Source organism: Lampetra fluviatilis, chromosome 40 (assembly GCF_964198595.1).
Source record: "Lampetra fluviatilis chromosome 40, kcLamFluv1.1, whole genome shotgun sequence".
Lineage (NCBI taxonomy): Eukaryota > Metazoa > Chordata > Hyperoartia > Petromyzontiformes > Petromyzontidae > Lampetra > Lampetra fluviatilis.
In genome coordinates, this window is record NC_136314.1 from 5,779,229 (window position 1) to 5,801,284 (window position 22,056).

A 22,056-nucleotide genomic window follows, 5' to 3' on the forward strand; every position below is an offset into this window, starting at 1 on the left:
CCAGATAGAATCCATCCGTGCAGAGCATCGTGTATTACCCCCTCGTGGAAATGTGGGTTTTCTCTGGTTACAGTAACTTTGATTTCCTCATGAGTGGAATTGGCCAAACATCCCAATGTGGCAATACCCTCCTGAAAACGAGTGTTGAGACTCAGTTAAGATATCCTGGCTGGGCGTTTTTTGTTCTTAAACTATTACAGCAACTGCGCTTTCTCCTGAACGATTAGGGACTTGTGTTTTTCGTGACACGAGGAATGGGGCGGACTGCTTCATCCCTTTGCATGTGCGTACTTCACATTGTGGTTAGTGGTGAGATGCTTTTTGAGTGAAGTCACGGATCTGGCGAGTAAGCCCCAAACCGCAAATGTGGCTGGGGTTGGGACAAATGAGGCATCGTGGATCATTATGCTTCGTGAATCATTACCTTCAATTTGATTTTCTTGGCTGCAGAAATTAAGGATTTCAGAAAAAAACGTTGACGTATTGAAGTACATTCAGAAGGTAATTTTATGACAGTCATTTTGTCATGGCTTTTCAACTTACTTGTAAGAGACGAAAGCTCTGACATTTATTAAACGATTACAGCTTCCACGTTACATGTTATCAAGCCACTCTCCATTCTAATGTTTGTGGATATTTATTTTTTACGTGCTGACATTGATAGCTTCCACGAGGAAACATTTGACCAACATCATGTTGGATTTAAAAAAATATAAATCTGAAAAGCAATTTTAAAATGCTCCTACGCGCGTACAGAATTCAATTACATTCCTGTCATGAGTATTATTTCCTTTAATATATGAGATTATTATGAGCCTGTTCTTTATGATTATATTTAAAAGGGACTTTTAGACCGCCTTTATTTCGAGTTAGAATTTGTAATGCAATACTGGTCTGCACGCGCGCGCATTTCCTGTAATAATGTTGAGCGAGCCTGCACCTAAGTAACGTTCACATATTAAACCCTGAGTGCATTAAACACTGAACCTGTTTAGGCATTCAAAGCAGCCGTCACCAGCACCTCCGGCCATTCAACTCTTTGATTTAGAGGCTTCTGTGTAAAGACATCGGGCACACTAATAGCATTGAGGGACTCTGTTGTCTTGGTGTGGTCTGCTACTGTTCTTGCTGTTGTTTTGCTGCCTTGCCGAAGCTTGGGAATTGGTCTACTTACGCAATGTTAAATTATTTTACGTTTTTATTTTGAGTGATTTGCTTTCTTTTTCTATACTTTGCACTCTTATCGTGTTTTTGCACTGTTTGTTGTTGTAACTTTCTGATCCCGTGCCTCGACTGGAAATCTGTGAAAAAGAGTTTCATATTCTTGGATCTTTCGGTAAAGTCACGTAGAAGGGAAATAATGAAATAATAAAAATAAAACATAATATAATTCTCACGACGTTTCGGCCACAACACAAGCAGCCGTCCTCAGGTGAAGAACAGAGCTGTCGGAAAGACAGCGTCCTAATGAACACTGCTAAGCTTGGCAGCATATTTTGAAGCTGGGTGGGAGGAGCAGAGTGCCTTGACAAAGGAGTTTACATTTCAATATATTTCTCTCTTGCAGTTTAACACGTTAACACGCAGGCTTTCGCGACCAATATTATTCATAATAAAGGTTTTTTGGGTTCGATCGCATAAGTATAAATGCGTCGTAACCCTCCACCACCCTCCACAGCCAATTAGTACGGGATTTGTCACGTAAACAAAACGACAATTAGTTACTACTTCAGCCCCATCGGTGTGTTGGAGAGTATTATGAGAGTCTTGCAATTGGGATGTTTTTGGCCAATTTCTCCTGTCGAGTTTCTGGCTTCCTCTGGGGTGAAACCGCGTGACCGGGAGACAAAAACAAATAAGGGTTCGCACAAAGAGCTCCACACGGATGGATTCAATCCACCGGTTGCACTGCCATCTTCTGGCCACGTCACTGCCCGGTCAGTTTGGGAATCTCAGAAATCTTCACGCGATCCACCAAGCCAACGTGCTCAATCACAGGCGTGAGGCACCATGGGAGGATGTAAACATTGTATCTTTTCATTTATGGCATCTTACTGTACTCTACAGTTAAATAGCTCTATGTTATATATCGTGCCTATAAAAATAGTGTGGATATTTTCAATGAGGCCTAAAAAAGTTTACCCTGTATTGCAGTTATATCTCGCATCATCATGTTAAGCCATGTTCTGTGCACTGCTGGATGAAGGCGTGCCCATGTGATCAACATCTCGTACGGTTCACGTGATAAAAAAAACAAATCTCGCTCTTGCACATGAGCTGGTCCCATCGTTCCATCTCAGTGGCAGTCGACCTTAGGCTGCAATTCCATCCCCAGTCTCGACCATTGGCAGTCATCCCTTCCAATGACGTGCGCTGCTCAAGCCCACTTAATTTCCTTAACGTTCAGCGCGATGTCTCTGTTCGCATCGATCCACGTGTTTCTCTGTCCCTGCCTGTGTCCGCACGTACCGTATCTGGCACGCACGCGGTACTGTATCACGTACGCCGAATGTAGCGATAAATACATTCGTCGTGAAATTACTCCAGAAAAAAAATTCACGGTTGCAAAGCAGTGGCCCAAAGGCCCGAAACGCTAAGCGGTTAGCAACAAACAGCACGAATTAAAGTTGTAACCAACATTACGTAATAATGTCCTCTGCAGCATCAAGCAAGCGATCCCCTCACAATTATTTCAGGCAAATGCCTTTTTTGGAATTTCTTTGGGATTTTTTTTGTTACAGTTTATTTTCTCACATTGCTGTAGGCTGAAAGTCTGTAGGTCCTGATGTCAATAGCTATGGACACGCGGCCTGCTGTGCCGTAAATAAATAAAATTAAAGAGAATGTTCATGCCCAAAAGCCTCGGTGCTGTTCATCGGAGTTTGCTCATGTGATCGGAACGGGCGGTGATCAAAAGCGGCGCACGGGCAAATGGAAAATACCGCACGCGTACCGTTTAGATCCGATGCGGTGGCTGCGTGCACACAAAGCAGTGGTGGCGCTCGGCATCAGCAAACCAAGTAGCTCAATAGGACACCTGATTTCTGGCAAAACATGAACTAATTACATTTTTTAAAAATGTTTTTCTTTAGGCACATTGCTATGTTACTTCTCACTAGGTCACGTGGGGGGGGGGAGGCTTTCTTGACCATACTTCACCACGCTGATCATTGCAGATTAGTGCTGGTTGGTGAAGCAAACATTGTGTTGTTCAGCCTCCTACCGAGTGCCTGACTAGTGTTGGTGCCCCTATCAAGCACGGGCACTCCTCAGGTCTCAGGTTCGTCAGTCTCTGAAGCTTCCTCGCCACGTGAAGGCGGTGCCCCCTTGAATAAATTTCCCAATTGAAGGATTCATCTTAAACACACAAAAAAAAATTTGGGCCTATAAACAACATTTCGGATAATCTTAATTTTATTGGAATTGTTGGCCTCATCCAAAAGGATGACATCACGTTAAATTGCATTACGTGTAGTGGCGTCATTTCGGTGATTTTCCACCAAAGGTGGCGTAGGGGCATATTGTACGCGTTCAATTATTACGCAACGTAACGATCAAATCTGTAAGTGACTAGATGAACCCATCGCAGCAGAACAACACCGGCAGGCACTTCTTCCAGCAACTGCTGGTGGTTTTCGCATGAGCAGAGAGGCTCTGTTATAATTCCACGTGCTTGGGCGTTGTTTGAATCTCATGTAAATGAAATGGAGATCTAAAAAAAAATCCTAGAAAATATCTGACAACCCATCCCGAAAAACATTCATCGTGGTGGCCAAGGAAAGTGAAGCCCTCTTTTTAATGGGTTTGGCTTCAGTCTCACACGCGTCCCTGCAGGAACATTCGCCACGTTCTGGCGTCCATCCGAGGGGTGAATATTGCTCGCCAAGAGGGCGCATTTATATTTCATGCGCAAAGCCTTTCCCTGAACGCGGCCCTAATCTGCATGATGTCACAACTTTAATTATGGATGGCTTAAAACCCCCACTTAATTGCAAGCCATTAACTGTAACCATCTACTACAACGTCTTTGCTGGATTTGCGACTGCGCATTCTAATATTTGCTCCACGATAGAGTGCGTTAATGCAGCGCAAATGCTGTGCACGGTTTAGGTGCAACTGCTAAATATTAGGCCTCTAACGTGGCTATTTTCTATCACTTCAGCACTTGCATTTGTTTCTAAGCAGTTGTTGCGATGGTGATATGTTTTTCAATAAATTTTCCAAAATTCTACAAAACAGGGCCTAATAAAATGTCCAGATAATTTAATTTCAACAGCTGTGCTCGCTGGCTTTTCGGTAAATACAGCGGTTTCCCATGTAAGATTATCTGCATATATAGAGCACAATAACAAGCACCTGCAGAGTAAAACAAGTTCCACTCACTGAATAAACATAACATCAATTAACTCAAATACACGTACTCAACTCAACCATTGCTCGAGGCAGCGTTGTTGTTTTCTTCTGTATAAGCAGTGTTTTTTTTAGACTTTACAACATGTCTCCCCTGAGTAATACAATGGCTGTACATTTTATTTTGCTCAAATACGTGCCACCATTCGAGTTTATGCTTTGTGTGTGCGTTTAAGCGGTTGTGTAGCGGTTAGCGCGCGACGCTACGAACCTGGCGACCCGAGTTCGACTCCCGCTCATGGCCAACACCAGTGACGATTATCTGAACCGGTCCTGGGCCTGCCCTAGGTTGACTCAGCCTCAAATTAGTACAATACCTGGTGCGGTGTGTAAACATCACCACTGGGGAGACAAAGTCGGCCGAGCGTGGTGCTGGCCACCCACTCCCTCGTGTGCCGTGCCGACCTTCACAGTTGCTCGCGAACAGCACTTGCCCCAACAGTCTGTTAAGGCTATACGGGGGATCTTTGGCTTGTGCGGAACTTTTTCGCATCGCATGGAGATGCAGCAGCTTCATTTACTAAAACGCGTGTGCCCGAAGTGGTGACCCCGTGGCTCAAGCGTCAGGACAGCTGAGCCAGCACCGACCGCTGAGATCACTGTGGGTTTCACTCCGGGTTTCATTCACTGCCTCGTGATTGAATCGGCTTCTCAGGTGCAGGCGAGTTGATCATCTTAGCCCGGTCACCGATGAGTGCATTAATGATGCGTGAAACCAAATCTGCATCTCTAGTGTGTGGAGAAAAAAAGTCACTCGAAGAGATCTCAGAAGTAGTTCTGTGGAATCTGCTTGCGTGGGCAATTCCCTAAATAGGGATGGGGCAATGTGCTGCATGGATAGGCACTTTGTCTCATGCCACGATACCGACAGCAAAGTTGAAATACAATTTCGAATAAATAAATAACTAATTTGTTTATCCGATCCAAATCATGTTCGAGGTTACGCAGCGTGTCTGCAGTCATGTTGACGTGATTCTCTTCCACGCATACGATTCATGCGATGCCAGGTATTGCCCTACGCTCTTGGGCAAGGTGGAGCAAAAATCCACCCCAGGTGCTGCGATTTAACGATTAAAATGAGAGCCACACCTGTTCAGGGCGGGGATGATCTGGCAGACGCTAAGCCCCCTCAGAGGACAAATAACGCAGACCTGAGTAGGAAATTACATTAATTTGGTTTCAGCAAAAATCAGATGGCTGTACTGTACACAGGAACAAACAAAAAAGTGTTGGTGACTGTGGAAGTGCGCCACCGATCGTTACGATTACACATTTACGAGTAGTCCTGGAAATTTTACTTCTGGTCACGAACGGTTTGTGGGCAGTGCCATGTAGCCAGTGGTGGAGCTGTCGAGTGTGCGGGCGTTGCGGCTGCACCGGTACCCGTGGAGTGGAGGGTAACCAGGCACGGGACTACATTGGAAATGGGGGTCCCAGTGCCGGATGAAGCTAGTGCCGTGGCCTGTAGCGTACGGTACAAAGGGGCCCTAAATAAAAAAAAAACGCGTAAATATTAAAACACACATTTTTAACTTGCGTAGTAAAGTTTATTGTATTTTTTCATTTGCTATAGAGCCAGATAATACAACAAATCGCTAACCTTATACACCCAGTCGTTCATAAAAGTTGAAGGCGGTATAGTCCTACAATAATAGAGCAAGTGCAGAATCACTTAACCGGAATTGATAGCTTGAAAGCAATTAGCGCAGGGCCCTTGAAAGTGCGGGGCCCGTAGCTACTACTTATGTAGTAGCTACTTTTGCTACTAGGATAATCCGGCACGGGGGGGGGGGCTTTTATCCCTCGCGCCAGGGTCCATGCCAACCACGCCACCGCATATGTCGTGACGGGCATTATTCAGGTTCCCACCTGTCTGCGTTCGGGTGGCAGGAATTGATTTATTATTTTTTCTATCTACGTGACTTTACCGACAGATTCTAGATTTGAAGCTTTCGTGACTGCAAGGAATCATCTTCTTAGGTTTTTTCGGTAAAGTCACGTAGAAAGTAAAATAAAATAAAAACAAAAATCACGACGTTTCGGAGGCAACACAAGTCTCCGTCATCAGGTGGGACCGTCACAGCCAGATTAGCTGTATCAAGTGAGGCAATGATTCAAGATGTAATCCCTTAAAAGCGAGTTGAGGGAGAGGGAGGGGGGAGCTCATCAGACTATGGTAGCCAATGAAAGGAACGTATCGGGAGGGAGGGGGGGCGAGGCCAAAAGGGTGGGCGATGGACGTGGAAGCGCTTGTGCGCAAGCGGCCAATTACTGCACACGCCAACACAATGGAGCGATTGTGCGCAAGCGGCCAGCCACTGCACCCGCCAACACAATGGGCAGAGAGGAGGAGGGGAGGTCTAATACACATGATAGACAAAAGAACGAAAATGATGATGGGTACAAACTTAGGGGGAGCTCATCAGACTATGGTAGCCAATGAATGGAACGTATCGGGAGGGAGGGGGGGGCGGGGGGGGGGCGAGGCCAAAAGGGTGGACGTGGAAGCGCTTGTGCGCAAGCGGCCAATTACTGCACACGCCAACACAATGGAGAGAGAGGGGGAGGGGGGGTCTGATACACATGATAGACAAAAGAACGAAAATGCCCATGTTTATACCAATGCTGGCTGAACAATGAAGAGAGTACTGTTAAAATAACTGGGGATGTTAACACTCGGTAAAGTGCAGTAAAATAGTGCCTGTCAGATAAGATGGTCCAAAAAATTTGTGATTAAGTCTTTTTTGCGTGGTTGATAACATCTTTCCAATGATTACTAAGTTTGTACCCATCATCACGGTTGAAATTATGTCTGTGTTTGTATATTTGTATGGCTTCGTGTACAAACCTTTGATGGTAGCCGGGAGGTTTGCAGAGAACCTTGGTCTCGGAAAAGACAATTTCATGAGAGCCCACCGAGTTGTAGCAATGATCGGCCACGGCATGGATTCCTGCAGTCACGAAAGCTTCGAATCGAGAGGAATTGATTTGTACCAAGATCTGGCACCGGCGTTGCGTTGTGCGTCATTGCAGCGCGCTGCACAATTTCGAAAGACCCCGGTGCTGATTGAGATCTACGCCTGTGTTTGTGCTTGGTGAGAAAAGGTGGCAACCCTCGCTCATGTGAATGGATTCAAAACTTTCCTGTTTAGCCGCAATAGCATGCTAAATAGCCCAATGGGTGAGGCCGGCTGAGCAATACAGCTCTTGTTCAGATGCGACCTGGCCACAAATGATAGCTCAACGAAGTGGCTTATCACGTGGACATTTATTCGCAGCCAAATACTCTGAACGCACGATTGATTCTAAATGTGGAGGGGAAAACCAGAGGACCTGGAGAAAAATCTACGCGACCACGGGGAGAGAGAGAGGCAAGCTCCAAATATACAGCAGGCGTCAGGCTCGGGATCGAACCTACGACCTCCTGTATACCAGGCGAAGTAGTTAACATCTCGCCACTGTGGCTCCCCTTACATTTCCCCCCTAAAAGCGCTCTGTAGTCCTCTTATGTGTCCTGATCACATCATCCTGACCGGTTTCAGTGGCGGTCTGGCATTTGCCAGTCACTCAGACCTCCGTAGTGAGTAGAGTCACGCCCAAGCGGTGTCTAATGTATTTTCTGTTGCTCTGTGTTGCAGGCGACTGTACGAGTGTGTCCATCATACAATGGTGCGCAAAGCATATTGCCATTTAGCAGCAGCAGCTTAGGCAAGCTGTGAGTAGCGGTCAGTGGAGCTTTTGAACAAGTGAAGTCGAATTCATTGTTCTCATCGTCATCAAAACAAACACAACAACAAACCAAACACGACAACAACAACCCAAACACAACAACAACAACCCAAACACAACAACAACAACCCAAACACAACAACAACAAACCAAACACAACAACAAACCAAACACAACAACAACCCAGTTCTAAAGAAGTGAGCTTTTTCAATCTACACTTAAAAGTGCACAGCGTCCAGTGGCTGCCTAATATCGGACGGAAGAACGTTCCAGACGGCCGCCATGATCAATCCACTGCTGGATGACCGCTGCTGCCCCCTCTTACGGACCCTGCGGTGTCACGACCCACCAGGAGCCCGCAACGGGTTACAGAATTTTTTCTCGCAGGGACCACACGCGCGATTTTGTTTGAAATAGTTTTTTTCTTCTCGAGCTCAGATGTTATTGCGTTGCCATTGGTGCCTGGAAACACCCCACCCCTCCCCTCCCCCCCGCGCTCACCTGGGCAAAATGTTTTGTTGTTTAAATACCACGGCGTACAGTGTGGGGCACAACACGGAGTTTGGGACGTGACCTGCGTAGCTTCGCGGTGCGGTGGGGGGTGGGAGGTTAAAATATATTGTACGCCGTGGATATGGGGCCGTCCATAAATGACGTCACGCACCTGGGGGGGGGGGGGGTCAGACATTTGTGACGATGTGTGACGAGGGGGGGGGGGGGGTTGAGAAATGTGACGTCACATCAAAATGCGCAACTTTAAATAAATATAGACAACACGTTCTACTTAATTAAATAGACTTTTTTAATACATGTTCTCTCCTACAACATCAGAGTGCAGCGCCACATTAAATACGCACTACAATGACAATAGTTTAAAGCGATTTGAAGCATGTTTTATTTTGGGGGGGGGGGCAGAGCTTTGTAACTTCATGTGACGAAGGGGGGGTGGGTAAAAAATCGTCCAAAATAGCGTGACGTCATTTATGGACGGCCCATATCACAATTACAATACTATGCAGGTAAAAACACAAACAATAGGCTGCTTTGCTACCTTCTGAGGTACAAAGAAAACTCGGACGTATCATGGGAGCATAAATATCCCACGACACCAGAACTACATTTAAGTTATGGGAACCTCATTTGCCAGTAAAAATATGATAATTGTTTTTTTACCCTTCTATCTGGAGTCATGTTTGCATAGACCACAATACCTGCAGTCATAATACAAACAAAAGAACATAACTCTGATAATGTGCACTATCCTTGAAGTTGATTGGAGACTAGGCTCTAAGGAAAGCTGTCTCGGGTGTGGACCAATCAACTTCAAGGACAGTGCACATTATCAGAGTTATGTTCTTTTGTTTGTATTATGACTGCAGGTATTGCGGTCTATGCAAACATGACTCCTTGTAAAAAGGTGTCAGTTTTGTTGCCAGATAGAAGGGTAAAAAAACAATTATTACATTTAAGTTTCTACATGGTCGTAAGTGGTGTAGAGGTTGGTCCAGATCTCTTGTGACCCCCAATTAACTGACCCCTATATACATTTTAGCATATTCATTTCTGTAAAAATAATAATTGGGGGTCACAAGACACTGGGACCATCCCGTAATTTTGTACAATCTCTCCAGAACAGCCATCATAAAAAGAGGTCATTCGAGCGAAAACTGGGACAGTTGGCAACCCCAGGCAAACGTCATATGTCCTTTTAATAATGCAAAGAAAGAAGATAGTCCACCTCGGTTAAAAGTTTCTTGACGACACCAGATATTTATTTTATATTTTTTCGAAAATAACATGGCATTTCAGAATACAAAGACAAAGATCCTGCGTATAGCCTTAGCAGACTTGGGGCAAGTGTTGTTAGCGAGCACCTATGAAGGTGTGGGTGGCCAGCACCACCACACCCTTGTCTCCCTAGTGGGGATGTTTACACATCGCACCAGGTACACATTTTGAGGCCGTATGACCGACACAACAAAATTGAGACTCCGTGATGGAATCTATATTTCAGGTATTTTGATTTTACAAACAAGTTAAGACTACACTATTTGGCAAAACTTGCCTCTCATAGCCACTGCCAGATACAGAATACCGATCTCCATCTGGGTCTGTACTGATCCGTCATGGGTATGCAGTGACACCAAGCTTGTGCGTGTGGGAGTGCAAATCGACTCAGGTCAAAATCATCGGGCATCGGCCACTGAGGATCGGGTTGGTTGGCAGTCATCGGTGACGGGACTGACACCATCAATTTCACAATTCTCTTAAATATAAAGCAACATTGTCGTCCTCGTCAATGTTGGCTTTGTGATAATTAGCGTCCATCATCATCATTAGTAGCCATGGCTTGCCCAAGCTGTTGTCGTCTTTCATGGTTTGTGTTGGAGGTCTGGAAATAAATAAATAAATAAACAAAACGGTTACATCTTCTTGGTTCTTTCGGTAAAGTCACGTAGAAGGGAAGTAATAAAATAATAAAAATAAAACATAATAAAATGAAATAATTCTCACGACGTTTCGGCTACAACGCAAGCAGCCGTCTTCAGGTGAAGAATGAGCTGAAGACGGCTGCTTGCGTTGTAGCCGAAACGTCGTGAGAATTATTTCATTTTATTATGTTTTATTTTTATTATTTTATTACTTCCCTTCTACGTGACTTTACCGAAAGAACCAAGAAGATGAATCCCTGCAGTCACGAAAGCTTTCAATCGAAAAACGGTTACAGTCAAATTCTCCACGGGGCATGATCACCGATAACTCCAGATAATTGGAAGAAGTTTCTGAATAACTCTGTTCAACACCGTGGTCTGGGCCCCAAGATATTTGGATGGCCGTGCCTCCCACATATTTTGGAAGCCAGGAACCGTTTCTTTTTGCCGACCTCGGATCAAGAAATTCCCGGATAATTGGTTTGCGGATAAACGGAGTTTGACATGGGCCACAGTGCTCGGCTTTGCGCCGCTAAATGCAGGCTAGAGAACGGCACTGCAATGCGTTGAAGCAAGAAGGAAACTCCTTCCAGAGGGCACGGTTATGACTGCCTGCTGCTGTAATCAGTCGGAAACAGGTCCCACCGCATTCCTGACAGACGGTGCATTATCAGGGCCGCGGCCCGCTCTGTGCGACTGCGAGAAAGCCATCGGCAAAGATCGGTGCGAACAACAACCGAAAAACGACAAAAATACACTCAGAAGTTTCACGAACGCGCCGGAGCTAATGCGTCCTCATGCGCGCGACGTTTGTCAATCCGCTGCCGAGTGAGGAGCTCCCCACGACGTGCGGGTCACGGGGGGCTTCTCGACCATACTTCACCACGCTGGTCATTGCGGGTTGGTCAAGACAGGTGCTTTTCAGTTTGATACGGCACGATTGATCCAATTTTAAACTTTTTACACATTACTGGAACTAACCTTGGTTTCGATCACACCAGTTTTCAACCAATCCTCGCACCGGATTAACATGAACGCGTACAACGTCTTTGCTCAATCCACTGCTGGATGAGTTCCTCCCCGCACTCAATTGGTGATTGGGCTTATTTTACCATACTCTTAGTTCTTTCGGTAAAGTCACGTAGGTAAAAAATTAAATTAAAATTAATTAAAATTTAAATTAATTTTAATTTCATTTTTTACCTACGTGACTTTACCGAAAGAACTAAGAGTATGGTAAAATAATTAAATACATTTTAATTTTATTTTTTACCTACGTGACTTTACCGAAAAAACTAAGAGTATGAATCCTTGCAGTCACGAAAGCTTCAAATCTAGAATTATTTTACCATACTTCACCGTGCTGGTCACTTTTAGACTTGGGAGTGTACGAGTATAGAACGCACAAGAGTGGCATTTGCTGCGTCACGCTTACGTAGCCCCACAGCCTATAACACCTGTCATGCAAGGTGGTCTCCCATCCAAGTGTAATCCAGGATAGTTTCCGAGATATGACGACATTGCGTGCAATCCGGGAGACTTGGTCATAAACTGCAGCATGCAACGTGCATAACCTATACGACAAAGTCGAGACTCCATGATGGGATCTTTGTTTCAGGTATTTTGATTTTCCAAACAAGTTAAGACACGAGCCTTGGCAAGCTTGCCCCCCATAGCCACTGCCAGATACGGTATGCCGATCTCCATCTGGGTCTGTACTGCTCCGTCTTGGGTATATGCAGAGACACCAAGCTTGTTGCTGTGGGAGTGCAGATAGATTAAGGTCATAATCATCGGTCACCAGCCACTAATATCGGTGACGGGGCTGACACCATGAACTTGACCTTAATTCTGTAATACACAAAAAAATCACCACCGTCAGTCAACCTTTGTGATAAATCGCACCGTCACCATCATAGTAGCCATGGTGGAGAAAGGCGACAGGCTTTGGTCACTGAGCTGACATGGGTGGAGGAAGCTCAGCTGCAGGTCCAGAAGGATGCCAAGGAGGTGAGGGGGCAGTGCCCATCTACGAGCCATTTGTAGAAATTCCTCGTTACGATTGCAGGGGGTGAGTATATAAAAAAAAAAATTGAACACTTTTTGATTTTACCAGTTAAGGTCCACTGAGCTGTATCGCCCTTTTTTCAGCAGTGACCTGGCCACAAACAAAAGCTCAACCAAGTGGCGGCTTATGATCACGTGGAAATGCACAGCGGCCAAATACTCCAAACGCACGTTGATTCTAAATGTGAAGGGGAAAAACTGGAGGACGCGGAGAAAAATCCACGCGACCACGGGCGAGAGAGACAGGGGTCAGGGTCAGGATCGAACCCACGACCTCCTGCATCCGCTGACCTTCCACGAACGTGGCCCTAGTTTTACCGACCCTCTCTCTCCCCTGTCGTCGCTCTCCGCGCAGGCCCTGGGCCAGATGTACTGCAGTCAGCGGCAGACGGTGGTGGAAGGGGCGACGCGCGAGGAAATCCTCCTGGACGAGTCGGCGGGGAAGGACGCGTTCTACCTCTCCGAGTTCCTGCGCCTGGAGGGTGAAGTTCGCCACTCGCGCACGACACTCAGCAACGCGCAGGCCGAAGCCCAGCGGCTCGACTGCCTCACCCTGGGCCTCAGCGAGGTGAGCGACGTTTTTTTGTTGGAAGTGGATATCGCATTGGGGGGGGGGGGGGGGAGGCCGTGCGTGCGAGTCGTCGCTCCTTCTCTGCTGCTGCTTCCCCCCATTGTTTGGAATTCTCTGCATTCGTGTTCGAGTCCAGGCTGAAGACTTTCCTCATCTCTCTTCCGATGGCTCTCTGCCTCTCTCTCTCTCTCTCTGATGCGTCTTCGATCACACTTTTACTAAACATCATCTTGACCGCCAACCCCTCTCTGGCCTATATTATTCTGCCCATCATTCTTACCACATGTCTTTGCCGTCTTCTCATTCGAAATAAACTATTTCAGAACCTCTCTGAATCAACAAAAACTGGAACCCCAAAATATGTATATCATTACGTAAAAAATATTATAAAGAGGTCACTATCACATTCCATATACACACCACACACGCCTGTATGTCTATGCCACCAAAGTTGCGTACATTCAGGCAGTTGCGCAGCGCAAGAGTCAGATTTTTGAGGCTGGTGTTTTTAGGGGCTGCTATATCAATTAATTAAGTTTAGCTCTCTCCAGAAAATGAATGGCTCGTGTGTGCGTGTGTACAAATTAATTGACTGCAATTAGCGAGGGAAGTTGACTGAACACACACACACACACGGGGCCGGTGAGAGATTCTCTTTCCACGTTCTTGGGGTGTGGGATACATTATTAAATCGCCTTTGGCCTGCGTCCCACGCCAGCATGAGCAGATGCAAATTTGAATGACTCCCTTGCGGTGGGCTTTGCAACATTTTCAATTATATATATAAAAAAAATGCTTGGTACAAATTACCGCTAATTAACAAGCTCCAGGGCAGAACACAATTATTTTCACGGTGGGATTCTCGAACATAAATGCACGTGTAAAGAAATATAAATCTTCATAATTTTAAATACAACGGTTACTGACAATTAGAAACAAAAAAACATATACAGATATGCTAAACAGTGTTGTGCAAATATAGAAAAATTGTCGAATTTGGAGTGGTACGATTTAAGCCGTGGAACGGGTTGGGTTATTGGAAACAGATGCAATGCTCGGGCGTGCAGAGATTTCCTCTGTGTGGACCTAAAGCGTTTGTTTATTCAGTAAAAAAAACTTTTAGTACGAAAAAAAAGGCATGCTCAGCTCACAGTGGAACTGCTTTCGAAGGAACACTCGGAAATGCTGTTGACGGCGGCCACTCGCTCGCTTTACTCGCAATAATGTGTATTATATAACCGAGGGTAAACACTGCAGATTCCCATTACATTCTCAAGGGGTACTGGCAAGATGCCAACAATACACTCGCCCAGGCTTTGGCGTGTGCGCACGCGTGTGATCCAGCACTGTGAAGGCAGCCAGAATTGGTAGATCACCACACAAATGTCGTGAAGCTCCTTTCCCATGGTGTGTCTAGGAGGTGCCATACCCTGGCTCGCAAGGAGAAGGCATTGCAGCGAGTGGTCTGATCGCCATCCGTTTCCATCTGTAAGGAGGATAGAGCGTTGCCTCCTCTTGGGTGCTGCTGTTTCATCCCTACTTGTACAATAACTCATGAATTGGCTGAAAACTTTCTTAAAATAAAATCCACAATGATGTATCCTCCTGAAGCAGATTTCTGCAGCTCAGTGAGGCTTTCATCAAGTAATAAGTAAATGTCCATTTTTGACTTCCCCAATACTCCCTTGCTAGCTCACCCACGCACCCACCCACGCACCCACCCACGCACCCACCCACGCACCCACCCACGCACCCACCCACGCACCCACCCACGCACCCACCCACGCACCCACCCACGCACCCACCCACGCACCCACCCACGCACCCACCTACGCACCCACCCACCCACCCATTCACCCACCCACCCACGAATCTAATAACACACTCGCTGCTTGATTTTCTCTCTCTTAAATTTCGATTTAAAGCTTTCGTGACTGCAGGGATTCATCTTTTTGGTTATTTCGGTAAAGTCACGTAGAAGGGAAGTAATAAAATAATAAAAATAACACATAATAAAATAATTCTCACGACGTTTCGGCCACAATGCAAGCAGCCGTCCTCAGGTGAATACCAGGTCTGTCGGGGAGACAGCGTCTGAAGCTCCAATAAGATTTCTCTCTCTCATCCACCCACCCACCCACGCGTTAATTCGCTCACCCACCCACTCACTAACTTTACTCGCTTACTGAGCAACTCATTCACCCTCTCGCTCGCTCGCCCGCCCGCGCGTCCGCTGGTGCGCTCCGTCACTTTGACACGCCACGCGACATGGCTCTCGTCGCTCGGCTGCTCGGTTCAGAGCGTCCAGGAACTGCAGTCGGAGAGGGGTCTCCTGCGGGAGGAGCTGAAGCAGTACAAGCTCCAGGAGGCCAGACTGCTGCAGGACTTCAGCGAGCTGGAAGAGGAGAACATCTCCCTGCAGAAGCAGGTCTCCATTCTCAAGCAGAACCAGGTGGGAGAAACGCACCCAGCCACAAGCATCCGCACACCAGACCCCTAAGCAATGGGGGCCCCACACCTCTAACCCCCCTGACCCCTGACCCCTCATCCCCCACCCCCCACCCCCCAGACCTGCTAATCACAGTGTTCTTCACAAATTTTCAGATGGGGGCCACTTTCGAAGATAATTAATCATCAGTGTGAGGAAGGCCGCCGCACATTTGAAACCATTGGGGGTTTGGCACGATGATGATGATGATGGTGGGGGGTGTTTCCACTCTTTGTGTATTGTGGGGGGCCGCACATCAGGGCCGCATTGAAGGCCACCAGGGGCCTGCCAGTAGCCCCTGGTGGGCCTTGCGACGAAGAACGCTGTTCTAGACTGTACCATGTGTGCATTACGAAAAATATTGGACTTTTACATTTGTGAAATTTATTTGTTTTCTTCCTAAGTCTCATTCTGGTCTCGATAAATATGTTGACAACCCAGCGTCCCGAGCGAATTGAATTTTCAAGTAAAATGTACAGTTTGTGAAACTCTTTGCGAGCGTTTGATAGGGCGGTGCTTGTTTATGTGAAGTTCATTCCACTGCAGCATTTAATGTCAACAAGAGTTGTTTTAGGGCGTAACGATATGCGCACACTCGGTGCATTTCACCAGATGCAGGTAGCATTTGGTCGTAAAAATAACAAAACTGTGTAAAATAAAACAAACAAAAAAGATTTACAGTAATTTCATAGGAAGAACCTTTTTTGTGATTTAGTGGACAAAAGAGAGATACAATTTTCATGTAAAATATAAACAATATTTATACTTTTCATGCTTTTGTGAATCCATGGCTGTATGAAGGCCTCCCTATGCCTTTTGGTCTTGGGGTATGTTTGACCATACTTCACCATGCTGGTAAACGTGCGCTAACAAAGGAGGGATGAAGGAGAGAGGAGGGGGGAATGGTGGTTGCAGGACTGGTTCAGACTTAACTCACCCTCAGAAACGTTAATTTAAAGTATTTGGCCGATTTAAATGTCCACGCGATAAGCCACTTCGTCGAGCTATCACTTGTGGCCAGGTCGCTTCTAAAAAAAGACATACGTAGCTCAGTGGGCCTCACCCGGAATAATTTTCTTCCGCAATAAATGCTCAACACCCGGTCGAACCCAGGACCCCACTTTTGAGAGCGCGCTGCCGTGTGAACGAGCCCTCTGACCGCCGTGCGTGCACGCGCACCGCCCGCGCGCGTGGCTGCGGCGACAGGTGGAGTACGAAGGCCTCAAGCTGAAAATCCGTCAGCTGGAGCAGGAGGTGGAGTTCATCAACAGCCAGCAGGAGGAGGCCCTCCGCCTCAAGTCCATGGCCGAGAAGCAGCTAGAGGAGAGCCTCGAGGTGCTCGCCGCTGAGCGCGAGCAGAAGAGCCTCCTGCGCAAGGAGTTTGCCCACTACTCCGGTTTCGGGGACGGGGCGATCACCCACGGCGTCACCCTGGCCGACTCCTCCTCGCCGGAGCGGGCGGAGCTCGACGACGACGCGACGACCGCGAACGGCCACGGCCCGGCGGCGAGCCGGACGAAGGGGCGTTGCTCGCCCGGCGATCGCAGGAGTTGGGACGGCAGGTCGCCGGCTCCCGGGGTCGTCTCGGATCTGCTGAGCGAGCTGCGATTCACCGAGATCCAGAAGCTGCAGCAGCAGCTCGCGCAGGTGAGAGCTCCCGCGTCCCAATTCCGTCGCCAGATTCAAGGAATGTTATCCTGGTCGGGCGTCGCCTGGGCACGCCGTTGCTTTGACGGTCGATAGCACGGGTGCCGTGTTGTGCGGACGTCGAGGGTAGCGGTTGTCCCACGGATGAGCTCGTCCCTGCCATAAGAATGCAGAATGTGTAGCACTGGCACAGAGCTGTAATCGGTGAGATAATCACCGCCCCCATGGTCAGTTGAGTGGGGAACAAAGATACTTTTTTTGCGTTGTGTTTCTGAGAATAAACATAATTCGGAATCTGTGATGAAAATCAGTGGCGGCTCCTGCAAAATCTCTCAGGGGGGGCAAATGTCTGGATGATTGATAAGGATAAGGTCCACCCATGCAATGGATAAATTAACAGCTTAAGCATGCAAAGGCAACTTCACTTTTTTAATATTAATGAAAAATAAAGTGACTCTTACAATACATCTTGTTTGTTTCTATACTCACTATTAAAACAAACCACTCAAGTTTATTTTATTAAAGATTGCACTAGGTGGCGACAAATTATATTGTTGGATGAAACGTGCTTATGTATGATGACATAAGCACGTATGATGACGTAAGCACGTTAGGGCGAGCCCTCCCGGAAGCCATAGAGAATGCATTGCAGCGCCCCGTTCGAAAAAAAACATCTTTGAATGTAAGTCTATGGGACCACTCGGGGCGATTCTCAGCTGGAGGGAAATCGCCCAAAAAGAGGCGGTACTCCACAGAACGTAGCATGACGCTGATTGGACTATATCCAGAGGCACAGTGACGGCTAGCGTGACTCTGTGGTTGAATGACATTGGTGGTGCGTCGCCCAATCGCCCTAATGAAGAAACCGCCCCTGATGAAAATATCTGTTAGCAACCAGCACTGAGTAAGTATTGCCTAAACAGATGGTCCCGTGGGAGCAGCGACACTTACTGACTTGTAAGTGAGTCGTGTGCCCTACGTAAGACAACATAAAACAAATCAAAACCTCCATTAACCTAATCACGTTTATTCTCAATTAAACTATAAACATTTGGCCAAATTCAGTTTCATCATAAATTAGCGCATCTTGATGAAACAATTCGTAACGTTGTCGTTTATTTTTTCTAAGAAAGCTGCATGGAGTCTCAAGCCTCCTTTTCAGGAGGTTCCTGCATTTGGGGGTTGCGTGGCAAATTCCATCGACGAATGGGTAGAAACCGGCGTACAGGGGCGTCACGGTGACGAGATGTTAACTCCCTCGCCTGGTGTACAGGAGGTCGTGGGTCCGATCCCGACCCTGACGCCTGCTGTATATTTGGAGTGTGCGTTTTTTCCCCGTGGTCGCGTGGATTTGTCTCCTGGTCCTCCGGTTTTTCCCTCCACATTTAGAAACCCTCGTTTAGAGTATTTGGCTGCTATAAATTTTCACATGATAAGCCAATTCATTGAGCTATGATTTGTGGCCAGGTAGCTTCTGAAAAAGAGCTATATAGCACAGTGGTTCTTACCTGGTTAAATAAAAATAGTTAATAGTTTTATATGAAAAGTAGAATTTAACTCTGTGATCACATAGACCAGGGGTCCCCAACCCCCGGGCCACGGACCGGTCCATGGCCTGTTAGGAACCGGGCCGCACAGCAGGAGGAGGTGAGCGGTGGGCGAGCGAGTGAAGCTTCATCATCTGTATTGACAGCCGCTCCCCATCGCTCGCCTTGCCGTCTGAGCTCCGCCTCCTGTCAGATCAGCGGCGGCATTAGATTCTCATAGGCGCGCGAACCTGACTGTAAACTGCGCACGCGATGGATCCAGGTTGCGCGCTCCTTATGAGAAGTCAGAATCCGACACTTATTTTAGTCCGCGCGTGGCCCGCCCATTATTTTATTTACCACTTCCGTCCGAGCCTCTTTCCCGCACTGCGCACTTGTCTCAGTCACAGTTTTGCTAAGCCCACAAGCTCTAACCCCTAGTAGCCAAAATGAGTAAAAAACAAACGTCGCTAGCGAGCTTCTTTAAAGAGGGGGAAAGACCCAATGATGACCCCCCCCTCCCAGTCCGTGAACAAATTGTCTTCCACGAAACCGGTCCCTGGTGCCAAAAAGGTTGGGGACCGCTGGCTTAGACTAGGGGTTGACAACCTGCGGCTCCGTAGCGGAATGCGGCTCTATACAGACTGCTTCATGACGTAATGTATTCACATGCATTGAAATACTGAGTTTCTTACCATAATCGAAAAAAATGGCTTCTCTTTTTTTTTGGTTGCCTTCGACGCATCGCAGTGGGTGATGTTCTGCCTTTGCTCCTTCACAGGTTGAAAAGGAAAACAACGGTCTTCAAGCAAAACTGCAGGAATGTCAGAAGGCCCTTGCACAGACGGAAGAGACTCTCAGCAATCAGCGAGAACTTCTCAACCAAGCGACTGATTTCAAGGGTGACAGCAATGGAAACGTGGAGAACGGAAACCATGGAATTTACCCGGCCACGACGGAACATTCCGTGGGAAACCACGGGACGGACGGCGTTAAAGGCAACGCGGCGCGGAGAGACTGCTCCGACGAGGAGATCGCTTCTCTGCAAGAAAAGCTCCTGGACTTTGAGTCGCGAGAGGGCAACGTCGTGGAGAAGCTGTCATCGATGGAAGAGCGGGAGAGGAAACTGCGGGATCTGGTGGAGGTGACGCGGCAGGAGCTCAACGCGGCCCAAGAGGAATTGGTGCTGTTCAGCGAGGAGCTTGCCAACATCTACAACCGCGTGTGCATGCACAACAATGAAATGCCCGAGCGCATCATGCTGGACTACTACAAGAACGGCAGCGGAGAAGCCCCCGACGCCGGCGGCGTCGCCCTCCACTCGTCGGACGACGGGCCGCCCGGTCCTCGCCGCCCGGCCGCGATCGCCGATCCTCCCGGCGTCCCCGACTCGGTGCCGCCGTCTCCGCTGTCGTCGGTCCGGGCTGAGCCCATGGGCGTCGGCAGCCTGACGGCCGTCGTCCGCTCGCAGGTGAGCCGCCTGCAGGGCGCCGTGGAGCGCGCCCTCGAGGTGTCGTGCCAGCGGTCGGCGGCGCGTGACGAGGAGGCGCTCTCCGCCGGCAAGGACAATGGGACGCTGGCGCAGGAGGTGCTCAAGCTCAAGTCGCTGCTCAACACCAAGCGCGAGCAGATTCAGACGCTGCGCATCGTGCTCAAGGCCAACAAGCAGGTCGGTTCATGTCCCGCCTACCCCCCTAGCGCCTACCGCCCCCACCCCTCGCCCGTTGGTGTCACGTGGTGTTTTGAATTCAATAATGGGAGCAGCCTGGTTGGGCAGCAAAACGGTGCTGTGGATAGTTTGGGGACCATTGGTGAGAGTTTAAGTAAAACATAAAAATTTTATTGTAATTCTCCCTTTAAGTAGCGTATATGTTGTTTGTCTCTTAACTGCATTTCTTAAACACGTTATTGTTCGTTTTAACGTGAGGTCAGAAACACTCACTTCGTCTGGGCTCTCCAGTTGCCTGGGCAAAAAAGCGATCGGCGTTTTGCTCAATGCTGGCCAGTTTCCTCGAAAACTTGTTCAATTAAATTAAACTAATGCAGCTGGGCGGGGGGGGGGGAGGAGGGGGTGGGGCAATCGTACGCAAACCTTGGCGGGTGCGGTGTGGACAATGCAGGGGTCGTCGGTGCTGCCTTGAATAAGTGCTTTACTGTTAACCCTAACTTGATAAAACAAGATGAACAGATATATATTCTTGTTTTTTTCGGTAAAGTCACGTAGAAGGGAAATAATAAAATAATAAAAATATAAAACAATAAAAATTCTCACGACGTTTCGACTGCAACACAAGCAATCATCATCAGGTGTGAAATCCACAGCAAGATTTGATACCTGATGATGATTGCTTGTGTTGCAGTCGAAACTTCGTGAGAATTTTAATTGTTTAATATTTTTATTATTTTATTATTTCCCTTCTACGTGACTTTACCGAAAGAATCAAGAATATGAATCCCTGCAGTCACGAAAGCTTTAAATCAAAAGATGAACAGACTTCCCCTAGCTTCGCGGTCAGTAGGTGGGCTTGCGCAGGACGCGTCGCCGGAAGGGTCAGAGGTGAACGGGCGAGAATGTTTACCGGCTGGCAGCCGAGAAATGGAAACGCGTCCGCGAGGAAGCCCATCGGAGGAGGGGGGGGGGGGGGAGACGTTGCGATGAAAACCGACTTTCGTGCGGATTGTCACACGTCGCGAGATCGTGAGCTACGGCGACGGCTTCGGGGGAGGCCGCCGTTATCCATCAGCGGGGCGGCACGCGTCCGACGAGCCGGCGAAGCGAACGGATGTGTCGTTGTCCGTCGCCGCAGACCGCGGAGGTTGCGCTCTCCAACCTGAAGAGCCGATACGAGAACGAGAAGTGCCTCGTGATGGAGACGGTGCTCAAGATGCGTAACGAGCTGAAGGCCCTCAAGGAGGACGCGATCACCTTCTCCTCGCTGCGCAACATGTTCACCACCCGGTGAGGAAAGCACGATGGCACCTCTCGCTCGTCCGTCCACTCGTCCGTTCGTTCATTAGAAACTAAACGATGGAACGTACGTAAAGCCAGGCACGTGTGTACGTACGTTGAACGTCTTTCGCACCGCACGTAGCCAACCGAGCTCGTCAGAGGTGCGGGGAAAGGAGAACAAACTAAAAACACGGAAGGCTGTTCTAAAGGAATGAGTTTTTAAGCTACAATGAAAG

General features: G+C 47.8%; 1 protein-coding gene across 1 annotated transcript in view; it reads left to right on the forward strand.

The window, feature by feature from the left end:
* The window catches only part of LOC144946255 (protein bicaudal D homolog 2-like), a 44,727-nt gene that overhangs the window by 20,630 nt on the left and 2,041 nt on the right, over nt 1-22,056 (forward strand). The window contains exons 2-6 of the mRNA XM_078875148.1: nt 12,994-13,206; nt 15,509-15,661; nt 16,904-17,344; nt 19,652-20,539; nt 21,678-21,829. Coding sequence (XP_078731274.1) covers nt 12,994-13,206; nt 15,509-15,661; nt 16,904-17,344; nt 19,652-20,539; nt 21,678-21,829 — 1,847 coding nt within the window. The remainder of the gene's footprint in view (nt 1-12,993; nt 13,207-15,508; nt 15,662-16,903; nt 17,345-19,651; nt 20,540-21,677; nt 21,830-22,056) is intronic.